The 27,503-nt window shown below is 37.8% G+C and overlaps 2 protein-coding genes and 1 long non-coding RNA gene across 3 annotated transcripts in view; 1 reads left to right on the top strand and 2 right to left on the bottom strand.

Moving 5' to 3' along the window:
• The window catches only part of LOC310739423, a 195,388-nt gene that overhangs the window by 161,025 nt on the left and 6,860 nt on the right, over positions 1–27,503 (bottom strand). The gene's annotated exons all lie outside the window — the stretch shown is intronic.
• ccng2 (cyclin G2) lies at positions 309–5,151 on the top strand. Its single transcript, XM_083565337.1, has 8 exons — positions 309–466; positions 1,252–1,394; positions 1,752–1,880; positions 1,991–2,241; positions 2,537–2,615; positions 2,697–2,795; positions 3,101–3,297; positions 4,213–5,151. Exons 2-8 carry the CDS (start codon positions 1,290–1,292, stop codon positions 4,325–4,327), a joined length of 975 nt encoding a protein of 324 aa, XP_083421463.1. The 5' UTR covers positions 309–466; positions 1,252–1,289; the 3' UTR covers positions 4,328–5,151.
• taf1c (TATA-box binding protein associated factor, RNA polymerase I subunit C) lies at positions 2,801–27,426 on the bottom strand. Its single transcript, XM_083565333.1, has 15 exons — positions 26,987–27,426; positions 24,166–24,277; positions 20,997–21,049; positions 20,765–20,863; positions 20,608–20,663; positions 20,154–20,392; positions 19,141–19,269; positions 18,812–18,929; positions 16,360–16,431; positions 15,349–15,484; positions 15,143–15,265; positions 14,761–14,929; positions 12,834–12,965; positions 9,204–10,625; positions 2,801–3,310 (listed from the first exon to the last, which is right to left on the bottom strand). The coding sequence occupies exons 1-14, from the start codon at positions 27,119–27,121 to the stop codon at positions 9,208–9,210; spliced, it is 2,991 nt and encodes a 996-aa protein (XP_083421459.1). The 5' UTR covers positions 27,122–27,426; the 3' UTR covers positions 2,801–3,310; positions 9,204–9,207.

The raw sequence follows: 27,503 nt of genomic DNA, 5'->3' as shown, positions 1-27,503 counted from the left end.
AACAAAAACAACCAGCTTGTGCTGTGAAATACCATCATGACGCAAGCCATCAAGCAGCCAATGAGAACGGAACATGCAGTCGCAATGAGCACGTGAGGACTCAGCCAATCGGAATGGAATATTTTGGGCGGACTTTTTGAACGCAGACCATTTCCAGAACGTGATTGGTCCTTTATAACGTCAATACCGCTGTCAAATGTTTTCACAAATTCATCTCTGGTCAGGTAAAATACACAAATTATAATATTATATAGTGCTGGATAAATTAGTGAAGTCCTTAAACATGTCGTTATGGGGGTGAGAAATGCTTATTATTATACCGAAGACAGAAGAATCCAGAATACGCTTCGTACGTGCAAGTTGTGACGTCACGTAGAGGGCGTGGGCATGGTTTACATCAACAAAAGGGGGAAAGACTCAGAAAACAGAAGATCTTGTTCAAGAAAATGGCCGTCTAACATTTAAGGTAATGTATATTGGATTTACTTATATTTGAGTTTATTTAGAACCCAATAAACAAAATATTACATTCATAACTAATGTTTTTTTTTCTTCCCCCTGTAGTTAATGACAACTATATATGTATCGGGCAGGGTTTTAAATCCTTAGTGTTTCTTGGGTTGGACGAAGGCAGTTTGATTAAAAACAAAAATTATATATACTTGATTAAAATGTCTAACGACTTTCAGTACAGTAGATTAACACCTAATATTTTTTTGTTTGATTAGTAATCAAATAATGGAGAAATAGATATGTAGTTAATACTCGGTTAGCGTTAAAAGCCTTCAAGTGATAACCTTGAAACAAGAATTTAATTTCTTTGTTACTCAAAGTAAATTGCTATCGAAGATATTTTCCAAATATATTGTATAGATTTTCCGTTATGTTGGCTATAATATATATATTTAAAAAAAAGAAGGAGATGGAGGCTGGATGTGGCCCCTCCCCCAGCCGATGTTTTCAAAAAGGGAAAAAAACCCAACTAACACAGCTACAGAGCCAGAGCTCCGATTAAAATATATCATTCTACATAATTGAGAGATGCAATAATTTCAATATCGCATTCACACTATTTTGCGATGTAACATGCTTTATTTATGCGCCTAGAGTGTAAATATTTTGCAGTTTTATTTTTGAGCTAATTGCTAACAGGAGGCGGTAACGGTGGAAATCTGAGCCGCTGGGCTTGGCCAACCTTCACCCTCCTGTAACTAGGACAAGAAAACATTTACGGATTTTTTTTTCTTAAAGGTTTCCTTGAGATAACCGAAAGAAAACAGAGTATCGACATGGAGTTCTTCAGGCTAATGAAGGAGCTGAAACAGAACCTGCAGCAGGAAAGCCAGTATCTGCCCAAAGAGTCTGGACTGGAGCTGATCGAGTCAAACTCTGAGGTACACCAGGTTTACATTTACACATTCCGTTTGTTTAACCCTATATAATCGGATAATTTCCGTTTCATTTCTGTTAGTTTAACTGGATAAAATGATAATTTGTCGAACTATATTTTACATTTTATATTTTACAATGAATAAGTCCTGTAAAACTGAACACTTCTACATGTCCGATAGTATTATGTTTCACACAGTACATGTTAGTTTAAAGCTGGTTGAGGTAAAATGCTGGTTTTATGTTTAGTAGTTAAACGCAATCGATTTTAAAGCACTGCATTTTATATATTAAAGCATATTCAGTGTAATATCGAAGTTTACAAGCTTAACTAACTTAACTAATTTGTCTTCCTGCACCAGGGGATTTCTGCACAATGTCGCAACGCCAAAGTAGAGGACCTCTGGAGCTTGACCAGCTTTTTTGGCTACAGCACACAGACTTTTGTCCAGGCTGTTAATCTGCTGGACAGATTTATTGCTATAATGAAGGTACACATGCATTGCTCTTATTATTAAAACCCACCCCCTGATGCATAATTCGATATACTCGATGCTACAATGCTAAATCACAACTAAAATGTAACTGATTTGCTTTAAAGATTCAGCCCAAACATCTAGCCTGCGTCAGCATCAGCTGCCTTCACATTGCTGCCAACGTCGTAGAGGATAAGTGGGATGTGTCTTCAATGCGCGAGCTGATCCGCATCGGCCAGTGCAAGTTCACCGTGTCGGACATCAGGCGCATGGGGACCATCATCTCAGAGAAACTCAACTTCAAGTTCCAAGCCGTCACCGCCTTAACGTTTCTGCGCCTGTATCATGCGATTGTACTGTTGCATACCTCAAGCAGGTAAGACTTGGTGTGAAGCAGTGTATCTTGGTGTTACTAGGGGAAAAACACCACAATTGATGACATTAGGAAAGTAACAGGCAGATGAATACCTTTGTCCATTGTGCACTGTAGTTCAGATATGCTTTACAGTTCACATCGTCTATCGTAAACCTTATCAGCAGATACTGTCATATACCAAAGGGCAGACAATAGACAGGCTGGTAATGATGCGACATTTCTAAAAAAAAAAAAAAAAAAAAAATTTTTTAAGGCAGCTGGACTAATTTATTATTTGTCCCCATTTTTTTTTTAGGAAAGAAGTTCTCAGCCTAGACAAGCTGGAAGCCCAGCTTAAAGCCTGCCTTTGCCGCATTGTATTCTCCAAATCAAAAGTAAGTCTACAGACATTTGAGGCTTTTGCTTATAATAATCTAAATTTGTATTTTAATCTTTGTTTTTTTTTTCCTTTCTAGCCATCGGTGCTAGCTCTGTCACTCATCAAGCATGAGACTGAGGCCTTGAAGTCAGTTGACTTGATTCAGATCATCCAGTCCATTCAGACACACTTGATGGTACATTTATTTTGTAGTATTTTGGCAGTTTATTTTAAATAGGAAATGTGTGTACAAAATATATCTTGGTCATATCACAATTTTATATATAATGCAAATTCTTCAGTAGCTTTGGTGCAAAAATAAACAAGTACCATTTGCCAGCAGTCATGATGCAAGCAGTATTTGTCTCTAAACAAATCCGACCTGCTTTCTTTGAGAAAGAATTTCAGGCATGCTCAGTAACAGGCTGACCCTCAGATATCAGCAAACTTCACCCAGATTGTCTCTCTGCATTATGTAATATCTCATATCTGTATTTGCAGATCTCTGATACTGAGCTGCAGCCGTGGAAAGGTCGGGTGGCCCAGTGCCTGGTGCAGTACTCCTCGCCTACATGCTGCAAACCCAATCATAGGAAGTTGGTGTGGATCGTGTCCCGGCGCACGGCCCAGAACTTGCACAGAAGCTACTGTGGCGCGCCAGAGCTGCCCACGATCCCCGAAGACTGCTGGAGTGAGAGGTACACAGTAGACCTGCACACACAATATTTTTTTGTTCACTACCCTAGTAAGCTGAAACATTTTCATATTTAAAGAAAAAAAAAAAAATCAAAATAAGACTTAAAATTGCTTAAAAATGAGGGGTATGTGGAGAAAGTGCTTCTGTAAAATGTCTGGCTCTAACAGGGACATCTTAAAAATCAGCTAGCCCTGGTTTATACTGTACGTATCCAAAACCACAAAGAATTGAGTCATTGATAACCAACCATCTTTATATTTAATAATAATAAAAAAAAAGGGCATGACTAGCAAGTCTCTGTAGTTTGGAGTGTTTACCAGTTATTAACCCCCAAAAAATGGAAAGTCTTAGGATTTTTTAGTGTAATCTTGGAACTGTCAGTGGTTTTAGTTTCACTTCACGCATTGGCTACTACATGAACCACCCAACCCTAGTATAACATTCACATTAGCATTCTCTTCAATTATTACACACAGCCACCTGGAATTTTGGGCTTCCATCTGTACACATTTTATTTGCTACCAAAGTGTAATGAATATGAATGATGTGGCATTATTAGTAAGCAGTTCACCATAGTAACTAGTAGATAAACAAAAACATTGGTTGGTTGTAACCTATTGGGTATTCACTGTACTAAAATGGATCAGCTCTGTTCTGTGAAAACAAAGGAACACATGCTTCCATCAATCTTAGATGTGTGGCTGAACTTTAAATACCTAACCCTTGGTTAGTGGAATAAAATAAAGAACAAATACAGAACATTTTGATCATAGGTGCGGAACAGGATAAATCGTGACGTTCTAAAGGGGAGTAGCATGTATGACTTCAGAAGTAGCTGCTGTGACTAAGGCAGGGTAGGTCAGGGTGTGTGTGTCGTCTGAAGCAATTCTGACGCGTTCCTCTCTGCCCTGTCTAGTGAGGACTGGAGTGAAGAGCTGAGCTCTGGGGAGGAGTCTCTCAGCAGTTCATTGGGAAGTGATGCAGAGGGGCCTTACTTCCCTGCCCACTTTCAAAAAAAGAAGGCTGCCTAAATGGGTGCTCCGCTGATCCGAGGCCATTCTATCAGAAAGGAACCTCAAAACATGGTGGCAGCAGCTTCATCTGCCTTACAATACAAAACTCCAGCTTCCGTTGTGATGTCAGCAACCACTCGGACCTCTCCATGTTAGAGCCACAGTGCCTGGGTTCCTCTTTAGATATTACTTGAATAGTATGGCTTTTTTATTATTATTATTTATTTACTTTAAATCTCTATTCTATTTCATATACTGTAGCTAATACTGATCATTCTTTCTTCCTATTGTAACTGTTAAGATAAAAAAAAATTGCACAGGCAGCTAAGGTTTACAACCTGGAAAAAAAAAAAAAGTGTTTTGATAATTGTTGGTGCATGTTCAGGTTTGCCACATTCCAGGAGACAACAGAATCCTTCAATATCTTTAAGACTGTTTAACAACTAAGGACTGTTGATTTCTGGGACATTTACCCCAGTACTGTGCACAGTTTTATATAACGATTGTCATGGATACTTGTCCGGATCAATCGCTTTTCAGACTGTGCTCAGGTTGAGACTGTCAGGTTGTGTTTTGTTTTTGTGTGTATGCTTTGGTATGTTTGAGTTCGGTGATGTGACTTGCCAGGTTAGGTTTAAATTAGCCAAAGTGTGTGTGTGACTGAAAAAAAGGAAATGCTTGAAGAAAAAAAAAAAAGCCACAAAATGTAAAAATGTCAATACAAAAAAAAAAAATGTAAATTTGTATAATGTACAAAAAAAAAAATGTATAGTAAGTTGTAGATACTAACTTATTTATTATTGTTATTTTTGTCATGTTATATAAAACTAAGTATTTTTCAATTCAAGCTTGTCGGTTTTTATTCACATGAACAGTAGCTAATGGAAAAATAAATATTTTCTATCTCTACACTGGATTCCTCTGAATCTCACTGAACGCAACTGGAAAATGGTGAACGGGAAAGCCAATGCCTTGTTTTTTAGGTTTGTTTTTAGAAACTTGAACATGTTTTAAGAGCACTGAAAGTTCTTGCCAAAATCATTACAACTGTTAGAAAGGTCCTCCACAGCAGACAACCATGAACTGCTAAGAATGTGAAGTATACGGCACCAACAATCAAATCAACAGCAGAATTGCTAGGTACATTTCACTGTAAACACATTTAATGAGAATTATGCTTTCGTTTTTAGATAAGTGTGTAACATTGATGACATATCCGAAACTTCCTCTATCAGACCAATTTGCAAAGTGAGACGGATTATCCAATGATTTCCTTCTAAGGACATGTGTGTTGCACAAACTTGGCAAGCCAGAACAAAAACCCTTTCAGCTGTTTGTTCACATTCATGACGTCTAAACAGCTGACTCCTGACGTCAGAGAGCCTCTGGCAATTCACCCTGCGCTGTGGAAAAGAGGAAGTGCCTCGCCCTGACTTGTGAGGATAGCAAATCGCAGAGCTCTGCTTGCAGTGTCATTTAGCCAGACAGGGTAATCATAGTTTCTGTTTCTGCTTTAGGGAAGTAAATTAACATCAGGATATTTTACTAAATACAGTAGGAAAAATGTTTTACTGCTTCACAACACCCTTCCCTAAAAAAACCATCAGCCAAGCCCAAAGTTTTAGTTTTGAAAGAAGTTTCTCCTTTAACAAACAATATGGCTAAATATATACAGACACCTGACCATCAGACACATGAATTTCCAAAACCATGGGCATTAATAAGGCATTTATTATCTGGTTATTACCATAATTACCTGAAAATTAACAGCCATAATTTTCTGGGAAAGCTTTGTATTATGTTGAAGCAGCAGTTGAAGGCTGAAGGAATTTGTGCTTATTCAGCCATAAGAGCATTAGTGAGATTGCAGAAAAATAAGCCATGGTATGCAGGTGGTGTTCCAATTCATCTCTAAAGTTGAACACAGTGGGGTCAAAGTCAGGGCTCTTTTGAGTCTGAATTCATCAACAAGATACTCGTCAAGCCATGTCTATATGGTGATCGCACCGTACACAGGGGCATGGTCATACTGGAACAGATTTGGGCCTCTTAACACTCATCAAGGTAAATCATAATGTTACTGTGAAAAAATGCATTTGAGAGAATTTTAAGGTATGAGGGGCAGGTGTCCACACATGTTCATACTTTCCATATACTGTAAATAATACACAAGGTAAATGTATAGAATGGGTTAATGTCACCTCAGCATCGAGTCTTTTTCCAAGACAGAACATCACAAAGCAATTTTAACAGCACAGTCCTTTGTTTGGCAAAAATGGCAACATATATTTGCATAATCATAAGTATTCTCTGTGTTTGTTATAACGATCCCATTATAAACCTTGATAAAAGCTGTCGCTCTAGAAAATGTAATCAATACTATCCAACCACCAGAAATCACACCTTTCGAGTACTTTGGTATAAAATTACATATCACTTGTGTTATCTCCAACATACTAGATAATGTAATCATCGCAATATGGCATTATCTATACCAAAAAAAAAGAAGCTAAAATTAGAAGTAGTTGACATCCAATTTAATGGTGGCAATTCTTCTGCAAGCATCAGTTTCAGGTACCAAATGTGCCAGTTTATATTTTTGGGTTCGACAATGTTTGATACGCATAAGAATTATTTTTCATCTGCCAATGGAATTTTTACAGAATACACTTTGGTTTTTGTCTGATAAAATATTAGTAAATGAGTAGCCTAATTTAATCCACTGCAACACTGACCAGTCAGTTATTATAAGTTTTTAGCTCAAAGATGCCCATGATTGTGGAGTCTCTCTTATAATAATAATAATTAAAAAAAAGAAAATATGGCTTGCCACAGTATTTGCCATTTCTTTCACATTTACATGCATTTCTTATTTAAACCGAGTAGCGCTGCAAGGGTGAATGATGCTAATTTGGGCTCTTGGTCATGACTGACTGGATAATTAAGTAGAATAAGGTCTGCATAATATAGACTGGTTGACTAATACAGTCACTAGTCGTTGATGTGGGGAACTTGTGGAAAAAAAACAAATGAGGTAGGTTTTGACTACCTAAATGTAGTATTGGTCTGAAAATATGAATATCTGACGGACTTTTTCAGAAAAACTGCACTACTGGGGGGAAAAAAGCCGCAAATGGTCAAATTAAGCTTTTAATGAGACAGCTTATTTTCATTTCTGTATATGCTTTTTGTTTAAAATGTAAAAAGAGTGTTACAGAAATAAGTGTCAATGCTGTTTCATTCCAAACAGCCTCCTAAAGAAATTCTTCCTTTTTACTGTACTTTAAAGCGAAATTTTAACACAATCTTTACATAGTGGCATTCCACAGCTGTGTGAAAGAGCACTTTCAAAATGTGCAAATTGCACATCACTAGCCAACACCAGAGCAGCGACGCATGGCAGCACAATGAGGCCGAACCAGACTTGCACCTAAAATGCAAAAGTTGAACATGGAAGAAAGCTTCCAGATCCTGCTTTGGATTAGGGCTGTAACGATTCTTTGAGTAACTCGAGTAATTCGATTACAAAATTAATTTGCCTCGATGCTTAGTTTAGTCCATTTAACTAAACGCAGAGCAATGTGTCTCCCATGGACCATTACTACTGACGCATCATCCGCTAAACTCAAGTGCTCTGGACAGGTAAACATAGTAAACGCTGCAGAATGAAAAATGGAGGAACGGAGAAAAAAAAAAAAAACAGCAAAGGGACAAGGAGAAGATTCAAGCCAAAGAAAACGCCGGCAAGTTTTCAAAGTTTGGGATAATTTCAAACTTAAACACCATTACACCAGTTACCGTTTTAAAGTAATTAAAAATAGATTATGTTTTTATTTAAACACAGTTCAAATAGTCCCCCGCAATGGTGCCATAGAGTAGGAAGTGGAGCATTTTTAAGCTGGTGATAAATTTCAAGCAGCTTTTCCAGAGACCAGAAGACCACAACACGATACTGTGTGAGATTTAATAAATAAATACGAGTAAGAATAATTATGAGTTTCATTAAACAAATCGTTTCCCGTAAACTACTCTACACGGCTACTGCAGAGGGACTTTTTGAACGCAACCGTGTTTGCATTTTCATGTAATATGGCTATTAAATGCAATAATTGGGTTTAGTTTTTACTGATATTCTTGTATGTAATTTCAGCAGAACTTTTTTTATTGTTCTAAAACGAAAAACAAATTACGTGTTCATTTAAAGTGACGTTATTTTGACTCTTTTATTAAGTATTGCTCTTTAATAAAGAGAAAGTACTTATCTGATTAATGGAATAATCGATAGAATACTTGATTACTAAAATAATCGATAGCAGTAGCCCTACTTTAGAGATCCCATCCTTCAATTATTAAACCATAAACAAGGTTCTGTGCACAAATACATTTATGTAAACAGATTTACATAAGCAAAGAGCATACATGTTTTAAGAATATTTTGTTGTGGAAGTGTTCTCAAAATGGCTTTTTATAATGTGACATGATTTGCATGATGAGTTTGCACAAAATATTAAATTATACCACGTATGTAAAACTTGCTGCTAGACCTGACTGAATTCTCTCTCTCATTTCATACCATTAGATTTTGAAAATAAAAAATAAAAAAAACCCATAAAAAACAATAATCCTGTTCCTTCAGTGAGACCAGAAGGAATCAACCACTTGGCAGCTTGATTTATTGTAGTTTTACTGAACAATAAAACAGTTCAAAGCTTAATGGAAATAAAGTACAGCAAGTCCACATAAGCATAAACAAAAGTTCACTGTAGTTCAACTACCACACATGTAGCAGAAAGCATATTAAATGCTTTCTTGCTTAAACAAAGAACAAGAAAGTAATCAATTCACAGTTATTAATAAGTATTGAATAAAAAAGTTTTTGCTTATGGTGACTTACCCATTCAGAATCCCATTTGGGACTTCTTTTTCTGGGGTTTAGAAGCCTGGGAAGAGGTCCTCAATGAAGCCCGTGATGGTGACCAAAAACTAGAAGGCTGCGATCTGGTACTCAAACCAACTGATGCATCGATCTCATCATTATGCCCAAGCTCTAAGCCGGAAGAGTGATAGTCCTGCTGCCGCTGCCACTGGCTCAGCTTGGGCAGGACAGAATGTGGTTCTTTCAAACTAGGTACTGAGGAAGAATGAAGTACAGAGTTGCTTTCCATGGTAGAGGCCTGGCTGGGCAGTTGTTGGACATCCATTGCAAGAAACTGGGACGTAGCAATGACATCATCCTGCTCAGAGCTTTTTGCTGTTTCCTTAGGCCTTTTAAAAGAAGTTTTAATTGGTCCTGAGTACCCATTTGTATTTGGAGTCGCTCTGTTAAAATCTGTGTACTCAGCTGGTTTATCTTGGTCAGAAATAGCCTCATTTTCTGGTGCACTTTGAGAGTTATGAATGCTTTCTGCATCCGAACCAAGATATTGACTTGTGGCTGATGACCATTCAGAAAGATAATCCTGGTAGCTGACAGAAGAGGTGAAGCTTGCGGAAAGTGCAATTCTGTTTTTAGCTTTGGCTCTCTTTGCCTGAAGGTGCTTTCTTCGCAAGGCCTTAATCTTGGTGTACCGGTTTAGACCGAGTTTATCATCCCACCAGCTTCTCAAACCATCCATCCATGAGGCCCTTAGGCGCTGACTAAGATCATCTTGCCAGTCCTCAGGGATCACCTCATCTGGAACTGGGGTCACCTCTAGAGGAGGCAGATATGTTACCGAATGAACAAGCAGCTTCCTACTTTTTGGAATGTCTGCCAGGTCTTTTCTCAATCTTTGAAACTTGTCCTCTGCAAGCTTGTCTCTTTGTTGGACTTTAAATTTGATAACATCACTGGTGGGTATTTCCCAGTGTTTCCAGTAAGAATTATTTTCTCCATTGCATGTTAAGAAGGACTCCAGCCATTTTTTCCAGATTAATTTTAAATGGGAGCTAGCCATTTTGGGGTTTGCTGGCCTCAGTAAATGAGCACAGTCCCTCTTAGAAGAAGGCAGGGATGACTCCAGAACTGAAGCAACCTTAGAGTTTATCCCTTCTTCTGCAGGGGTTCTTACCCCATTTTCATCTGCAGTATGAGAGCCATCTTCATTATCACTGTCAAGCATATGTTGAATTCGTTCTGTTTTAAAGTTGCAGTATTCTCCGAAAGAATCTTGGGGTTGTATTGCAGACTTTGTATTGGCTGCAGGTTCTGCTGAGTCTGACTGATATGGCTCGGAGTTGGCTGGGTCAATATGTCTCAGCATCTGGTAGAATATGTCCCCAGCCTCTGTGAGCTGGAGCACACACAGGTAGCCATTGTTCCGAACTGCAGATAGGCCTGAAAGAAAAAAAATAAGCTGCTTTACTGCAAGTGCAAAGCATTTTTCTTTTGGTAAGAAACAAAACAGAAGTGATTAATGCAAAATGTAAAACATCATCTTAAAGAAACATTTCACTGTTTCTTTGCCCATATACCATGCCCCTGCATGAACAAGTCAAAAACAGTGATGTAAACGAGTTCTCTAATTAGTCATAATTAGCACAATAATGCCAGCAGCTGAGATAAGATCATAGCATAGGACAAGTGTGTTTTCAGTAGTCAGATAATAATGCTTCAAATGGTTAATCTGCATTTCAATAGCCGTGCACATGTTCCTGAGTGGCACAAAGAAAAAGCGATCATCAGGGGATCACCAGTTCAAATCCCAATGTTGCTACAGCCATTTGTGGATCTGAGCCAAGGGAGAAAAATCGGCTGTGCTCTCCAAGCAGCAGGGACGGCATTTTCTCCATATTTTGCCAATAGCAGTCACAAGGCAAGTGTGGCTGTCTTAACTCACCCATGTATAAGAGTTTTCTTTTGGCTGCTTCAGTTAGGGGTTGCCACAGTGGATCATCCGTCTCCATACTACTCTGTCCTCTACATTTGCCACTTTTAAACCAACAACCTGCATGTCTTCCCTTACCACATCCATAAATCTCCTCCTTGGCCTCCATTACTTTGCACAGGTGACCCCAGGTACTTAAACTCATCCACCTTCTCCACCTCTTCTTCCTGCAACCGCACCACTCCACTGCCCTCTCTCTTATTCACACACATGTACTCTGTCTTACTCCTACTGACTTTCATTCCCCTTCTATTCAGCACGTACCTCCATCTCTACAAGCTCTTTTCAACCTGCTCCCTACTCTCACCACAAATAGCAATATCATCTATGAACACCATAATCCATGGAGACTCCTGTCGGACCTCGTCCGTCAAACTGTGCATCAGCACTGCAAACTGAAAAGGGCTCAAAGCCGATCCTTTATTCAGTCCCACCTCCACCTTGAACCAGGCTGTAATTCCTACTGCACACTTCACTGCTGTCACACTGTCCTCATACATGTCCTGCACCACTATCACATTTCTCTGCCACACCTGACTTACTCATACAATACAAATCCACAAACACACAATGCAATTCCTTCTGACCTTCTCTATACTTCTCAATCAACATTCTCAAAGCAAATAATGCGTCTGTGGTGCTCTTCCTTGGCATGATACCATACTGCTGGTCACAGATGGTCACCTCTTCTCTCAGCCCTAGATCCACTACTCTTTCCCATAACTTCATGGTGTGATTGATCAACCTGTAGTTACTTTATTCAACCTGTAGTTACTGCAGGTCTGCACATCTCCCTTATTCTTGAAGATCGATAAAAGCAAACTTCTCCATACCTCTCCCATACCAAATTTTTGTTAAAAAAAAAACTCCACTGCTCCAAATACTCCCTTCATCTTCTCAACACACTTTCATCTGCATCCTTTATTGCTCTAACTTGCAGCACATTTTTGCCAGTTCGGTCCCTCTGCCTGGACAATCGACACAAATACATGTGTAAAAGAGTAGATTCGGCTTTCCACCAAGTGTGTTTAGCATGTTCTCCCTTACTGCAGTAAAGTCACGTGCGACAATTATGCTTGACAATTAAAACTCACCACCACACCATATGGTGATTCGCAAGTGTTGATACTCAAAAGAAGCACTGTGGAATATGGTCAGGCTGCTTGAAAAACATGACATGCCACCACTTTTTTAAGCGAATGAAATCATAACTCGGTTTGTTGCTGCAGGAGCTAAAAGATAATCAGTGCCTTGCTGACATGCAGCAAAACTACACCTTCCACTATGCAATTGCTAATTAATTCAGACTAAAGCTGCTGAATGGACAATTTTGCATTTGAGTATTTGCAAAAGATGTTTGAATGTGTTCTGCATCCAAAACATTTCTGTCAGATGCCATACCCTATTTTTAAGATTGCACACAGTTCTGAGTCTAGTATGTTAAACAGAACACCAAACAGTACCTATTATAGCACAGTGTATTGACAACCTAGTTATTGTTTACTTTAATATAAACACCTGTATGCCTGATAATTTATGCAGTTAACTAATCAGCCAATCACGTAGCAGAATCACAAAGTACAAAATCTTGAAAGATAGAGGGACAAATTGATTCAAATGATACATCACATAAAACATCAGAATAAAAAGTTATTCACCTGCTGCATGCGAGGCCAGCCTCGCTTTTGCTTTGTGATGTCTGTGTGGGAGCTGCCGGATCTTCAGGCTCTCACAGGGACTGTAGAGTTTTTGAATTGGGCCAGCTGCTTGGCATGACCATTCTCTTCCACCTTTTAAAAAAAAATACAAATAAATAAATAAAACCAACAAACCACGCAGTGAGCTACTTCAGTGCATAAGCTCCACATCTTATAAAGAATACTCCAATCCATCTAAACAGCACCAACCCTTGTCAGTTAAGCATCTGCAGAGGTTATGATTCAAGACTTTTTGTTAAATGCAACTCACTCATTTTGTATGGGGGAAAAAAATCTGATGCACTACAATGGAGTTTTCAATACACCAAATTTTGAAAGAAAAAGTTGGTAATTTATCATTTTAATTAGTAAATTGTGTTTATTAGGCAGAAAGAAGAAAATTGCCCAAAATTTGTGGACATCCGACCATCACACCCATATGTTCTTGCTGAACATTGTGTTTATTCCGTCTGCATTTTTATAAAATCATAAGGCATCGCAAGAGCCATAAGAGATGTGAAGACAGGCACTGATGTCAAGGGAGGGGGCCTGCATTCCAGGGGGCAGTCTGCATTCCAATTGTTCACATAGGCATTCAGAGGGGGTTGATTTCAGGGCTCTAAACAGGCCACTTGAGTTCTTCCACTCCAGCCTCGACAAAACATGTCCACTCTTTGTGAACATGTGCGATGTCATGCAGGAACAGGACTCATCTAGACCCCTATTTAAAACGAATGAAAATGATATGGCTATAGATTTCAAAGACATTCTGTAAATCTATCCTGCTAAATTTAGGGGAAGATCAACATATGGGGTTTATGGTCAGAAAGATTTTTGTGTTTTACCTAGGCTATAAAGAACATCATATGGTAAACATGTAAAAGGGAGCATGGCCTTTATAAATAATAGCAAGGTGCATAAACTGTATCTCAGTCCCACAAACACTAAGCACCAAGTTAGAGATCTGCAGTCCTGCGCGACCCGACACAAACGAGTGCCGCGCGAGAAAAGATTTGATGGGTGAATGCGGGTGCGGTGAAATACTTGTGTGTTTGGGTTGCGGGAAGAAAAGGTCTTTAATATATATATTATAAAAAAATAAACATTTATATACTGCACAAAAGCAACTAAAATAAAATAAGACTATTTACAGGCACAAAGTCGGAAACAAACTTTCGCATTTGCACTAGCGCACACCGAGGTAAAATGTCTGAAGTGAATAGCTAAATGCTACAGATATTACTTCATTAATAAAAAAAGGAACATGCAACACAAAACCTTGGCCTTTTCTTTTTATATATCATTTCAGATGATGTTCTTTGTTCTGAAAAATTCATGTACACGTTTATCATTTACACAAAAAGTCAAGCTTGAATAAAGCAAAACGTTTGTTAATTAAAAAAACAGAACAAAAATAAAAAGCAGAGTAGCAGTCAGTGCATTGAAAATTAAACTACTTATACATTTTATTTGCTGCCTTTTGTGGGCGGAAGCGGGAGAAAATAGAGTTTTTACCAGAGCGGGACTGAAAAATCCATCCTGTGCAGGTCTCTACACAAAGTCCCCCATTTTCTTTATTTCTCACTCGCCATGGTCTACACTTTGCTCACAAGTCACGTTAAGTAAGAGATATTTTCTGATATTTTCTAAAGGAATACCTCTTACAAGCCCATGTTTTATCATTCAAGGTGGGCAAATTGCTGCTATTGGGAGATTGACAATTTTCATCCTTAAACATTGGCAGAGGCAAATGTAAGCACTAAAGCAGGAAAAAAGTAAAACATTCTGACTTGAATGATGCAAAAACACCATTCAAGCTGCTTTAAAAAAAGCAAACGGCTATTCATGTTTTACACTTTCATGCACATGTATGCTTGTGTGTCCTAACCGGAATACTGCAGCAACATTGTCTCCTGTGCTCTCTGTGCTCCAAGTAGGATTTTGGAGTTGTTGCCTTCACCCAAAGCATGGGCAAAACATGGAGGAGTCTCCATCATGTGCTCCCACTTCACAGCAGGCACACAAGGCATTCGTTCATCCAGTAGGTAAGCGGAGAACTAAGTAAAAGAAAGCAACAAAGTGTAACCTATTTGTTAATAATCCACATCTTTTAATGACTACTAGAAACTTTCAATCCATGCTGTTAAACCAAAACCTGAAGCTATAAATAAAAAGACCACAATTTTCCCCTGCTGTTGCCTTATACCATAAAACTGTTGTACTGAATCCAGCATTCACACAGAGGTGTAAATATTACTCTTCATTTTCACCTGTGTTGTGATGAGGTGGTGAAATGCATGGCTTTGTGGCAAGTATTTGCTCAAGACCACCCTCTCTCCGCTCTTACAATCAGCTGTCCCACTGATCCGGAACAATGTGTGACAATCTTTGCTCTGTGAAAACATAAAATATAAAATTGAGTTGAATGATAAAACAAAGCAAAAAAAAAAAAAAAGGTTGATAAGTTTCCTCGTACCCTGAGATCAGTAAGTTCTGCTCCGGTTCTATCAGCGAAAACAGTTATACATGGATGAGCTGTGAAGTCACAACATCGCCATGCTGATTTGGCATTGAAGTACAGGTTAGTTTTCTCATCTCGTATTTTTTGCAGTCTGGAAGTTTAAACAAAATATTTATTCATACATTTTATTTATATATGACAATACAGGTACAATCCAAGCTCCATATGAATTCAATGCTAAATTCATGTCTTGATACAAGATTCCAGCTGCTCAACAGTCATGGGTTGTCTTTGTCATTTTTTCTGTTTCATGACACGCCATAAGTTTTTAGTTGGTGAAAGGTTTGGACTACAAAGCCATGCTGTTGTAAGAAATGCGGTATGCAATTTAGCATCATCTTGCTGAATTACATGCAAAGCTATCCCTGAAAATCCCTGATCTGGATCGAAACAAATGTTGCTCTAAAACCTGCACTGAATCTTCCCCTCACTTGAACTAGGAGACCCAAACCTGTTCCAGCAGGACAATGCCCATATGCACATGGGTTTAAGTGGAAAATCTTGAGTGGTCCGCAATAGAGCTTTGACCTTTGGCATATTGAACATCTTTGGGATGTAGTGGAATTCTGACTTCAGGCCTCACTCCATACCTGACTTTACTTTCCCGGTTAAAGTGGTTATTATAACAGCAAATCTGGACTAGATGTGGAATGTAACGTTCAAAAAGCGTATTCACCTTGAGAAACTCAAGGTTGCATGCTGTCACTGCTATCACACTGTGAAAATACTTAGTTAAGGTGATAGGAAGTGTTTGGAGTCTTGTCTCTCAGCATTATCTAATGATGTAATGAATCCTTGTATATCTGGTGACCAGTCTTAAACTGTTTGTTTTTTAAACAGTCAAACATGATAGGCACGTCACGTTCTTTTATACCACACACAGTCGCAAAACACACTGATAAAATGATCAGTTCAGAACATTTCATGCATAAGCACATAGATGCATTCTCACAAAAACACACTCACCCCTTTTCCAAAACCCAGAGATAGGCTGCTCCACTCTCACTGGCTATGACAAGCTGCTCAGAAACATGAGGACTAGAAAAGAAATAAGGAAATAAATTAGGACATGGAGTTTGCCTTCCAGTGCGTCTTTTTTTCCCCTTATAGGCAGATATATACATATAAAAGAAGATAAAAGGAGCATGTACCCAAGTAGTACAGAGATTAGACTCCCCAATGGTAATTTGACGTTTTTTAATCATGTAATCACCAACCGCAATTCAGACATAAAACAATCATTCAAGTACGATATGAATGGTGTATTTTAAAGCAGGCCTACCTAGAGCCAACAACGCTACATATTCAACTGAATTGTAGGTAATATGGACATGTTCTTATGCCCTGGTTCCCCATATCGGTATGACGAGTATCATAATCAAACAGACGCTTTGCTCTGCAGCGATACCGTATTGATGTTCACTGATTACAAGTGAATTTAGAAAATCTCCATCAATTATTTAGTCAAGGTAAAAAAAAAAAGTAAAAAAACAGAGAAAAATAAATGGAATAATATCTTGTGAAAGTTTTTTTTTTTTTTTTACATTTCTAGCAAGATTTTTAATCTTATTAGATAAATGTATTAGACCAAGGATACATTTTGCAATTTTAGGTTTGGTGAATTGATTCTTTATCTGCATTTGAACGATTCATTTTACTGCTTATTTGTAAAACTATAAATCTTGTAGTATAACTTTAGTTGTAACATGCATGTTTAAAGCAAAAAAATATATTAAAATGCTTTGGTAAGTGTGAATTTAATATTGAATAGATAACATTAAACATTAATTTAGTATATAGACAAATTCATCACCACACACACAGTACATTAAATCAATAAAAAAAAAAAACAGACACTGCCAATTAAAAATGCTAATAATTTTGATTGACTTTTTTTGCAGCCATTAGATGAAACTTTGCTTTCAAGATCTCAAATAAATTGCGTTCCCCTTAATTTAAAACTTAGGAAAAGGGAAAGGAATTCAACTTGAGTGTTAATAAATAACATTTATTATTGTACGAGCAACTAATAGTACGAGCAAACGGAGATACAAGCGGCCAAATTTCGAAGGCACGAGCAAACCCACGCTGCCGGTTCCCCGCTTTCAGCCGAGGGAAGAAATCAGTCGCTTAGTTGATGACGTTATTATTATTAATATTTTTATTTCACTAGAAATCTTAAAAAATGTCTCCCAAGAAAATCGGTGATGGTGCTGGGAAAAAGAAAATAAATAGAATTACCATTGAAACCAAGAAGGAAATACTTATAGGAAAAATTTGTTCTAATGTACGAGCAAATGGACCTACGAGCAATTTTCACGAACGAATTATGCTCGTCCAACAGGGTTTTACTGTATAAGTTGCATAAGAGTGCAGCTGTGTTGCCTTACTGATTTTAGCCAGTTCTTAACCCCATCATAAGAAACAGACAAATAACCTTATAAAATGCACTTAAATTGTGGTAATAAAAAAGCTAATTAAGGAATTTTCAATGCTGTATAGTAAAATAGTAGGATTTACAATTTACCTATGCTCCATGAAATGATATTTTACATGGGTTTTAGTAAAAGATCTTGAATGGCCTGCTTTTTTCAGACAAGCATTTGAGTTGTAAATACTTTGGTATACAGAGGACTTAATGGCCAACTAAATGACTTCAAGTTGTTCGGGTCCTGCGGCTGCAAAATAAGCCCAAATTATCACCCCACCACCATTCTTTTTGAGGTGTTTGTTCTGAAATGCTATGTTTGGGTTTGGCCATAGCCAAATGAGGCACTGTGCATTATGGCATTTCAGACGTTTCATACAGCTTATATTTTGATTAAACGCAACTTGCAAACCTAAGCTGTGTGGCCCTGTTTTTTTGTTGTTAGAGAGAAAAGGCTTCCCCTGGCAGCCCTTACAAACAAAACATACTTCAGTCGCTCTCTGAGTGTACTGACATGAACTTTAGCATTTTACATTTAACTAAGGCCTGCAGAGTCTGAGTCGTTCCTCCTTGCCTTTGTGTTAACACGCACGCACGCTCAAAGCCATAACAGGTGGTCACACTTGCTCATGATCAGTTAATCAAGAGCATTTAATTAGCAGCATCTGGCTACCTATTTCCTTACATCCTGTTGAAGCATTAAAGTTTAGTTTGATTTCTGTAAAATAAATAACGACAGTGCAACGTGTCATGTTCATTGCATCCTGATACATAAAATCATTGAATTCAAAGAGAAGTACTTTCACATGCATGAAGGTGTGCGCTAATCACATGACCCAAGATGCCCCAATTCTTTTAACTGTTAATAAAATTTTTATTTTATACATTCTTGAATGCTAAGCATCTGCACACAATTCTTCTCATTGGTCTTTAATGAAATAATCTTACCATTAAAACACCCCAAAGATGAAGAAACAAAAAATAGCCCACCTGACATTAAGGCTGGTGGCACGTTCCTTCAACTGCACCACCTCTGCTGGACAAGGACGTTGAGTGTGTCTTAATAACCAGGCTGAACAGAAATAATCTGAGCGCAAACCTATAAAGCCTACAAACAAACAGACACACAGATGAATTTTATGCACAAAAGGTCACCAGTAAAAACAATTTGGGAAAAATCGCTATTTGCATGTCTTTAGCGCCACCTGATGCGTACCATTTGCAATGGAAATATATTAAATAAAACAAGGCTATATTTCATTCAGCAAATTTGTCAACAGATATTTCAATCATATACCTCCACTGTTTATTATTCTTACCTACATCGTCCACCTGTGCCACACTGACCTGCCTCACTGGTCCATTCAGTCTGAAGAACAAAGGGTTTTCTGCCACACTTACAATAGGAGGTTTATCTTTACTGAATTCCAGACCCATTGGGTGAAAATCTGTAGAACTACAATTAAGTACTGTAAACTAACAATGAAAGCAGGATTGCAAAATATGAACTTTAAACGTCATGATGATCATATACAATTTATATCACATGGCATGAAAAAGAACTTCAGGCCTAAATTGCAAGGATTGTACTGAGGCTGCTTCAAGACTTTGCCAATGCTACTGACTTCAGCTATAGATGACATGACATATCAGCTATACTATTTCTTTTGCTGTTAAAGAATCAGTGATGTAGCCGTATTTGCTCTAATGTCAGTTATCAGGAGTGTGAGTCAAAGAATATTATGTGAAATAAACACACTCATGTTTGGAATCAATAAAACCCAAACTTCATGGTGAGCAATGTGTTAATTACCATAATACAAGTTATGTAATAACATTTACAGCAAACGTTACATCAAATAGATCTTTGCATACGGAAGCATTCCTATGCCCACACATGTACATGCTCTGCACTGGATTAACCCCCACCCCATATACTGGCATCCTAAGTCAGTGATGCTGCCCTGAGCTGCAAGTTGTTTTGTACATGCATTTACAGTGTGCATTTTTATTTTTTTTACTACTTTGCTCTTAAATATATTTGGAGTCAGATATTTAAATAATTTCGTTGAAACATGCATGCAACCTGAACTCACAACCCAGGTCCCTACAGAGAAGATTGGACTCGTTTGCAATCAATGCATATTTAACAGAATACCTCTTTCTTATATGCGATCTTTGCACACATCACATTTTTGCATTCGTGCATCATGCTACACCAAACAAAATTGCTTTGTAGGTTTCTATCACAAAAGCTAGACTTATCAAATGAATACACTAAGCAGCCTGATTGTAATGTTATTTTTGCTAAATTCTAAAAGAAAAAGGATACTGATGGTGCTCAGAGATTCTTCACTCGGATAAATCAGAAAGGTTTCATTCTCACATTCCAGACTTGGAAGGCAGGCGAGGGCACCCCCAGTTGTGGCTGGTTGAAAGTATTCCAGTTCCTCCTGATGGCGCAACTCCTCATGCAGAAGCTCTGCAAGGAGAGAGGAGGGAATGTCGGGGATAATGTCACCCAGAAGATGGTGATATTGGTTCACCTGAAACGAATGCTGCAACTCGCACCTGCAAAGCAAAACAAAAAGCAAATGACGCGTGTGCATGCGCGCACGCACACAGTCTATAAGATGGCACCTTAAAATGGAATAAAAAAAAGGAACTAATCTTTAACGAAAAACAATTTAACAAAACAATGTAACAGTTTTGAAATTGAACTGAATCTAAAAATGCTTTTAAAAAAAAAAAGAATAAAGGATTGATGGCGTGGAGAAAGGCCTTACTTTTTCTTATTTATGTTGTTTAAATATTTCTTCATATTACTCACTCTTGCAGCTTCCTGGAATAAAAATATATTTTAAAGACAAACACAGTATATCACTACATAGACGTTGACACAAACACAAAACTATACAACCTCTGTAAAAAACATAAATCCACCTTATGATGTTGCCCTCTAGAAAAAGTGAAGTGCTCTCCGAGCAGCCGGCCCATCACTGAGAATGCATCCATGCAGTGCTCCACATAGTAATACTGCATCTATTTATTTATTTATTTATATAAACATAAATAAATAAATAAATAAACAAACAAAGGAAAAATTACTTAGGCTACACATGAAAGATGTTAGAAATGTTTGAAAGTACTATGTAGTTATATGTAGGTAACTTACATGTTCAAAGAAGGCATCGGGACTGACAGGTTGACCACAGAATTCTTCAGTACCTTGGAAGAAAATGTAACAAAAATTTAAACTAAACTTTCTAGAGCTGGTTGAGCTGCTAAAGTTACAGGTTGGCGTGACAGCAAGATAACAGACATCTGCGAAAATGGAGGCCAGTACAGCGTCAACCGGGAGCAGGAAAAAGTGTGAGTTCCACGTAGTCCAAGGCATGTACGCGTTTTATATTAAACGCAATGCATGAAAACATTTTATATTAAACGCAACAAAGAAACCTGTACCTGGAAGTTATGCAAAGAGGAGCTAGTGTGGCATGAAAGTACCACAGTGATGCATGAGCACAAGAAAAGAATACACACTGGTATCAGATGAAGGGGGAAAAAGAAATCTGTATAATCCTCATCATGTGAAAACTGTAGAGTTAAATGAAATGCTATTGTGTAAACTGTTTGCTAACTTCCGAAAAGTCACACAGGATCTGTTCTGTCGTGACTCGCGAGCATGAGGTTGCGCAATCAGCTCGCTCGTGACAGTGATGGATTCTATTAAAACGATGCTAACAAACACTAAATTAAACGCAGCAACTAACAGAAGCAGTTAACCATTACATTTGTCTCACTGTTGTGGTTTTCAGTGAATGCTGTTGCATTTGTACACCAATGCATGCATGCATATAATATATGCATATATATATATTTTTTTATTTTTATTATTAAGCCTGTTAGCTTGATGCGTTTCTCTGTTCCATTCCTTTTTAATGGCAATTTCTACAACAGTTAACTTCTGTTTTCAAACATGATTTACTGCAGCTTTACAACGTTCAAATGCTTGTTTTGAATGTTTGTTTATTTCATTTATGTTTGTCATTTAAATAAAATAATTCATTATATATTCTAGATGCTAATATCTAAATGAACAAAAATTCTATTTTTTAAACAAAAAATTTCAAAACTATTATATTTTAAATAGATGTTTTTTTAAACATGGTTGTCAACCTGCCATCTGCAAAATACAATACAAATATTGATTTACACAAAATGCTTTATCTTGCATACTGCAATGCTGTTTTGTTTCAGAAAGAAACAACCCAGCATGAGGGAATTTGTTCAAGGAGAAATCACCCATGCATCCTTTGGGGTGATCCCAAAGTAATAAATTTTTTGTAGTATGCTTTATTTAAATTTTTTTCCATTTTAACAGTCCTTCTATTAGACATAGCATCGATCACAGATTTTAATGAGTGCGATATTAATAACACTGAATTCTTCACTAAATTGGCTATGAACACATTACCAACATATCAAATAAAAAGGTCCATGTTTTAGCTGTTAGTTTTGCCATAGACAGCTAAATTGGCCAAAAATTATACCTGGAGGAAACCAGCATTAACATATGGTTTCAAACAATAAATAAATTTTTATCCTACATAAAAAAAAAAAGAATTAAACATCCAAAAAAGATTACAAAATTCAAACCCTAAATAAATAAATGCAGATGACTTTAAATCACCTCAGAACTCGTTTAGCTTAATCCCAGTACTCCAGAATGTGACAAAATAATAAATTGCGAGTAATATTTTTGCCTAGATCGCCACCTGCGACCACATAAATTTGCACGTTATGAGGGAATAATCTGCATGTTGTGACTATGTGAGTGTTCTGTAAGGAATGGTCTGTCACAATTATAAAAAATTTCAGACTTTTTCCAAACGGTCTCCATCTCTGTCCAACTCCTCCGCTGATGACACGTTAGTAAAAAAAAAGCAGGCTGCAGTTGTGCCAGCGTTGGAAAGAGGGAGCGCGACAGACACACAGAGGACCATCTTTCTGTCAGTCAGTGAAAACATGATTAAATGTGCCAAAAACATTTAAAAAACTTTTTGGATTCAAGAGTTTATAGCTGAGGTAAGATCACGAGACGCAAAAAATGTTTTGCAACTTCTGCTCTAAAGTGGGCAGAGAAACTGCAGGAAAAACTGATTTCATTACCGGAACAAATAATAATAATAATAAAAAAAAGACAGTAAGAAAACACGGTGAGAGTCAAAAGCATAAAAATGCTTGTGATCACAATCGTGAAGAGCAGTGTATCGTGCATGCGGACTGTGTGCCGAAAAAGAATAGAAAAGCTAAAAAATGTTATTCAAAGCGCCTGATCGCTTCAGTTCCCAGGCCATGGTGTAAAAAGATGGCACAACAAAATGACTGGAAGTAAACGTTTTACATTTTTAAATGTTCATTCTTGTGTGGCACTTTAAAATATAATTTTCTGCTTGTTATTATTCTCATAGGAGCAAATTGCTTCTTGATAAAAAAAATTGTCTGGAGCCCTGAATCCAATTTAGAGTTTTTGTTCACAGACACAATCTCATTTATTACTTAAATATCAGATTGTTTTTTTGTTTTTTACTTGGAGCTGCACTGCAATGGAAAACTGCAAAACATGGATTGTTATAGTAAAACTGTAGTGTAGCTATGTTTTGTAGTACAGGGCAGAAAACATGATTTTACTCTAAAGGATTATGGTTTATAAATAAGAATTTTTCCTTGCCATTTTACATCAGCAACAGCAGAAGCAGGTGATGTGGGGTTGCTGCAGCTGTCACTACAGTTCTATAGTCTCCTGATGAGCATATTGAAGGATAAACTTTTAGCCTGTGACCTGCTTTTTTGTTGTTTTCTGCCATGCACTTGGTCATGCCAAACTTGGCAAAACTGAATAGACCAAAAAAAATAGTATGGAAAATAAAATATGGATTAAACATAAAAGTGAATGGCAGAAAACAACAAAAAAAAAGCATGCTAAAGTAAGAAATAAACTTTCCATATTTTCTGCTCACTACTGAGCAGAAAATATGGAAAGTTTATTTAACTTACTTTTGTATTTTTTTCCTTTTTCACTTGGTTACTTAATTCCAGCTCACCTATAAGCTCTCTTCTACTATACGACAGCTTCCAACTAAGATGTTTTTCCTCTGAAACATGTGAAGCCAAACCAATGCATGCTCTATTTTCGACCTTAAGAAAACACCGTAATTTGCTCTGAAAATCGCTCTGCACTACTGTGAAATCATAATGCACTGAAGTGGGAGCATTTTGATATGTAACGAATTCTAAAACGGATGTATTGTGGATCGGGATTGGGAAGAGCTGTACACTACCTGGTGAAGGAGGGAGAAGCGGTGTTACAATTGGCTCGGTAGGGACCCACACTTCTCCAGCCACCATATGCTGTGGTTGAAACCGGTGTGGAAACTCTTCCTCGACCCCTGTCTGAGACACAATCAGATATATGCTGTTAAACACACGTTTTTATCACAGGAAACTTCGAGAGTTATGAAATGCAGAAACTCCTAAGAAGAAACCTACGGATAACATCTAAAACTACTCACTGAAAGCAGACATTACTGCTGTGCCCAAGTAACTACGAACAGAGAGCAAGGTCTTCAAACATACATTCAAACATCTCCACGACAGACCGATGTCTTGTGAGACACAACAGATCTTGGGATGTGTTTGGAAGACTATTACTCTGGAAATCTTGATTAAAAACCCATGGGGAAAAAGGAAAAGGTTTGCAGATACACACTGCACAACCAACCAATATCAAATATATATCCATATATACACACACACACAAATATAATCTTATAATGTATTCTCTTATCTTTCATCCGTCTGTTAGAGAAGTGAAAAGAGTGCAGACAGGGTGAAGTGGGTGGAGAAAAGTGATAGCAGGAGTGATTTGTGATAGAAGGGTATCTGCAAGAGTGAAAAGGGAACGTTTAACACGCTGTGGTGAGACCTGCAATGTTGCATGGTTTAGAGACTGACATTGAGTAAAAGACAGGACAGGGAGCTGCAGGTAGCAGAGCTGAAGCTGTGGAGGTTTTTGTTGGGAGTGACGAGAATGGACAGGATTAGAAATTAGTTGGTAGAAAAATACTGAGGAAGGAGGAAAAGAGGAAGGCCAAGGAGGAGGTTTATGGTTGTGGTGACGGAAGAGATGCACGTAGTTGGTTTTAAAGAGGCAGATGTAGAAGACAGAGGGGGGGTATGGAAAAGGGTGATCCGCTGTGGCGACCCCTAATGGGAGAAGCCAAAAGAAAAATAATTGTAATCTATAATTGTAAATTGCTTTTTGTATACATTTTTACTATGTACTGCTCGAACACAGATTTCCCACTGGGATGAATCAGTGCTTGATCCATCTATCTTCAAGTATTATTTGTCATACGTACAGATGTCAGTGACCTTTTGAACAATTAAATTCAATTAAAATTTTAAAAACAATTAAAAAAAAAAAGGAGGAAGCACCCATATAAATATAATCTGCACATGTTGCAGCAGTGGTGGGAGGTCAGGAAACACTATCAGAAGCACTGACCTACATTTACAACCTAAATTCTATTTGTTCCATAAAATTGTATTAATTCATTCCCAACAGTTTATTCTCTTTATCTCGTAGTGTTTCTCTTGGCTGCACTGCTTCCAGTACGTGTATGTTAGATTTGTTTGTGCTGCCATGTCAATCTAATCTGCCCAGGGCCTTCAAAGTCTCTACTGCAGGCCCTTTTACCATTGAGAATATCACCAACGGATCTGTTTCTTTAACCAATCAGATTTCATATTCTCCTCACAGCACCTGCTAGCTGGCCCAGAGTAGCATTTTTCCATCCTCTGATTGGTTGGTCAGAGGGAAACTGTTACACCCAAGTTCGACTGGCAAAACGTGTAGCACTCTGCACACATGAATACATCAGAGTTAGACTTTTTATGCCTCTTTTTATGGCATTTTTTTGGTCTCGGACATACTTAAAAATACATTTAAAAAAAAGCTAGACATCGTGAGGAGGTCGGCCAACCCCGAAGCTAGCTAGTGTGTCTCAGTCTGGGAAAGGGTTTGCTCTCCGCTTCCAGACCAGTAAATACGAGCGGAACCACTGGATTACAGCCTCTGAGGAGCGGTGCAAATTATGAGTCTGCATCTTTGGTGAGTAGATTGTATTTTATTTACATTGTAATGTTTTTGTCATGTTATTAGACAAATATTGATTCTGAACTGCTCCAGATGATGTAGGTGGCACAGTTCCATATGTGAAATGTCTCACTCTTTAATGCCACGCGTTGATATATTGCAATTTTGTATTGTATTGATGGTTTCTATAATCGGGACTTATAGTGGTGGTATTAAGAGGTGGATTAAGTCAGGTAAGTCCCCACTGAAGGCCCAGGTACCAAATGCACGGCCCACCACTGTGTTCCAGTCATTCAGTGTACTAGAAAACAGGTAGTTAATAGAAGTTAAGCAATTTTTAAGAAGTGTAAACTCATTCACCTGTTTTTTATAGGATTTATTGGATATGACTGTGACCTGGACAGCAAGACCTGTTCTCAGTATTTTGGTTCTTAGTATGTTGGTTCTCTAGTTTCCACCCCCCACCCAGCCCTTTTTTTAAAACCTCACTGGTATGTGGATTGAGAAGCATAAAATTAGCCCTTGATATGAATCAGCTTCTGAATGCACGTGTGAATGAATGCGCGTGGTGCACTGTGATGGACTGGTGTCCTGCCCTAATCCCAGTATTTCAAGCACATGCTTTAGATCCACCATGAACCTGCCCAGGATAAAGCTGATACTGAAGATCAATCACTCTCAAAACCTTTTGGTTTTTTTTTTTTTTTGCAAAAACATGCACACATTTAGTAAATATACGAGCAAAAATGAAATACAATCAAACCCATGTGGATTAAAATCTCATAAATAAATTCCACAAAGTGAACAATAAATCAAATGTAACCAAATTGTTTCATACAACAGTTTTTTTTCTGGATCCTCCCCAGAAATACCCGAGACGTTAACGGATTCAAAAGAGAAACACAAATTGAATTACATGTTCACATTTAAATGAATTCACTTCCCATTTCGTTTAACTTGGTTTAAAAAAAAAAAAGTATTATTATAAACTATATTTCAAATACCTGAAAAGATGCCCTGGTCGCCTCGAGCAGACGTTCGTAGGAGCCCTGGCCTCCATAATCATGCGTCCATTTTAAATTCGGAGGTCCGTCCAAATAAAAATGTGGGAAAAGCTGTTGAGGAAATTTATAATCCATGTTGAAGAGCGAAACCGGCTAATTCTAAAAACAAGTTAAGGCATGTCCGGCTCACGTACGCCGGCTCTCACGTGGTGCTAACACGCTTTTAAGTTATTCCTTAGCTAATTTCCACTGCGACGCAAACACACGGTTTACATAAGAAACAGATTAAAGCTAAATATGACACAGCTACACGCGATTTTGCGTTAAAACGTGCGAGAAAACGAGAGCGCACGTGGCCACGGACCAAACCCTCAGCAACCGCGCGCTCCGGCCAAACGTGCGTAGCAGGGTATCAGCTGACCCGCAGCGAGGCGGAACCGGCCATGAAATGGTTTTTCAAAATAAAAGTCAAAGAGCGATTTCATTTAAAGTTTACATTTAGAGTTCATTATACTAG

Source organism: Silurus aristotelis (genome assembly GCF_946808225.1).
Source record: "Silurus aristotelis genome assembly, chromosome: 16".
In the NCBI taxonomy this organism is placed as follows: Eukaryota; Metazoa; Chordata; class Actinopteri; order Siluriformes; family Siluridae; genus Silurus; species Silurus aristotelis.
The sequence above is the reverse complement of the archived record's forward strand: the minus strand, read 5'-3'. Positions and strand labels throughout refer to the sequence as shown.

Bases quoted from the DNA above. Each gene is read 5' to 3' on its own strand.
- ccng2 (XM_083565337.1), top strand. From the start codon at position 1,290: ATGGAGTTCTTCAGGCTAATGAAGGAGCTGAAACAGAACCTGCAGCAG. The intron at 1,881-1,990 runs GTACACATGCAT...TTTGCTTTAAAG, and splicing joins GATTTATTGCTATAATGAAG to ATTCAGCCCAAACATCTAGC. The intron at 2,616-2,696 runs GTAAGTCTACAG...TTTCCTTTCTAG, and splicing joins TTGTATTCTCCAAATCAAAA to CCATCGGTGCTAGCTCTGTC.
- taf1c (XM_083565333.1), bottom strand. From the start codon at position 27,121: ATGGATTATAAATTTCCTCAACAGCTTTTCCCACATTTTTATTTGGAC. The intron at 18,930-19,140 runs GTAAGAATAATA...GTTTGTTTGTAG, and splicing joins GGCACAGGTGGACGATGTAG to GCTTTATAGGTTTGCGCTCA. The intron at 16,432-18,811 runs GTGGGCTATTTT...TTTCTTTTCTAG, and splicing joins GCCACCAGCCTTAATGTCAG to TCCTCATGTTTCTGAGCAGC.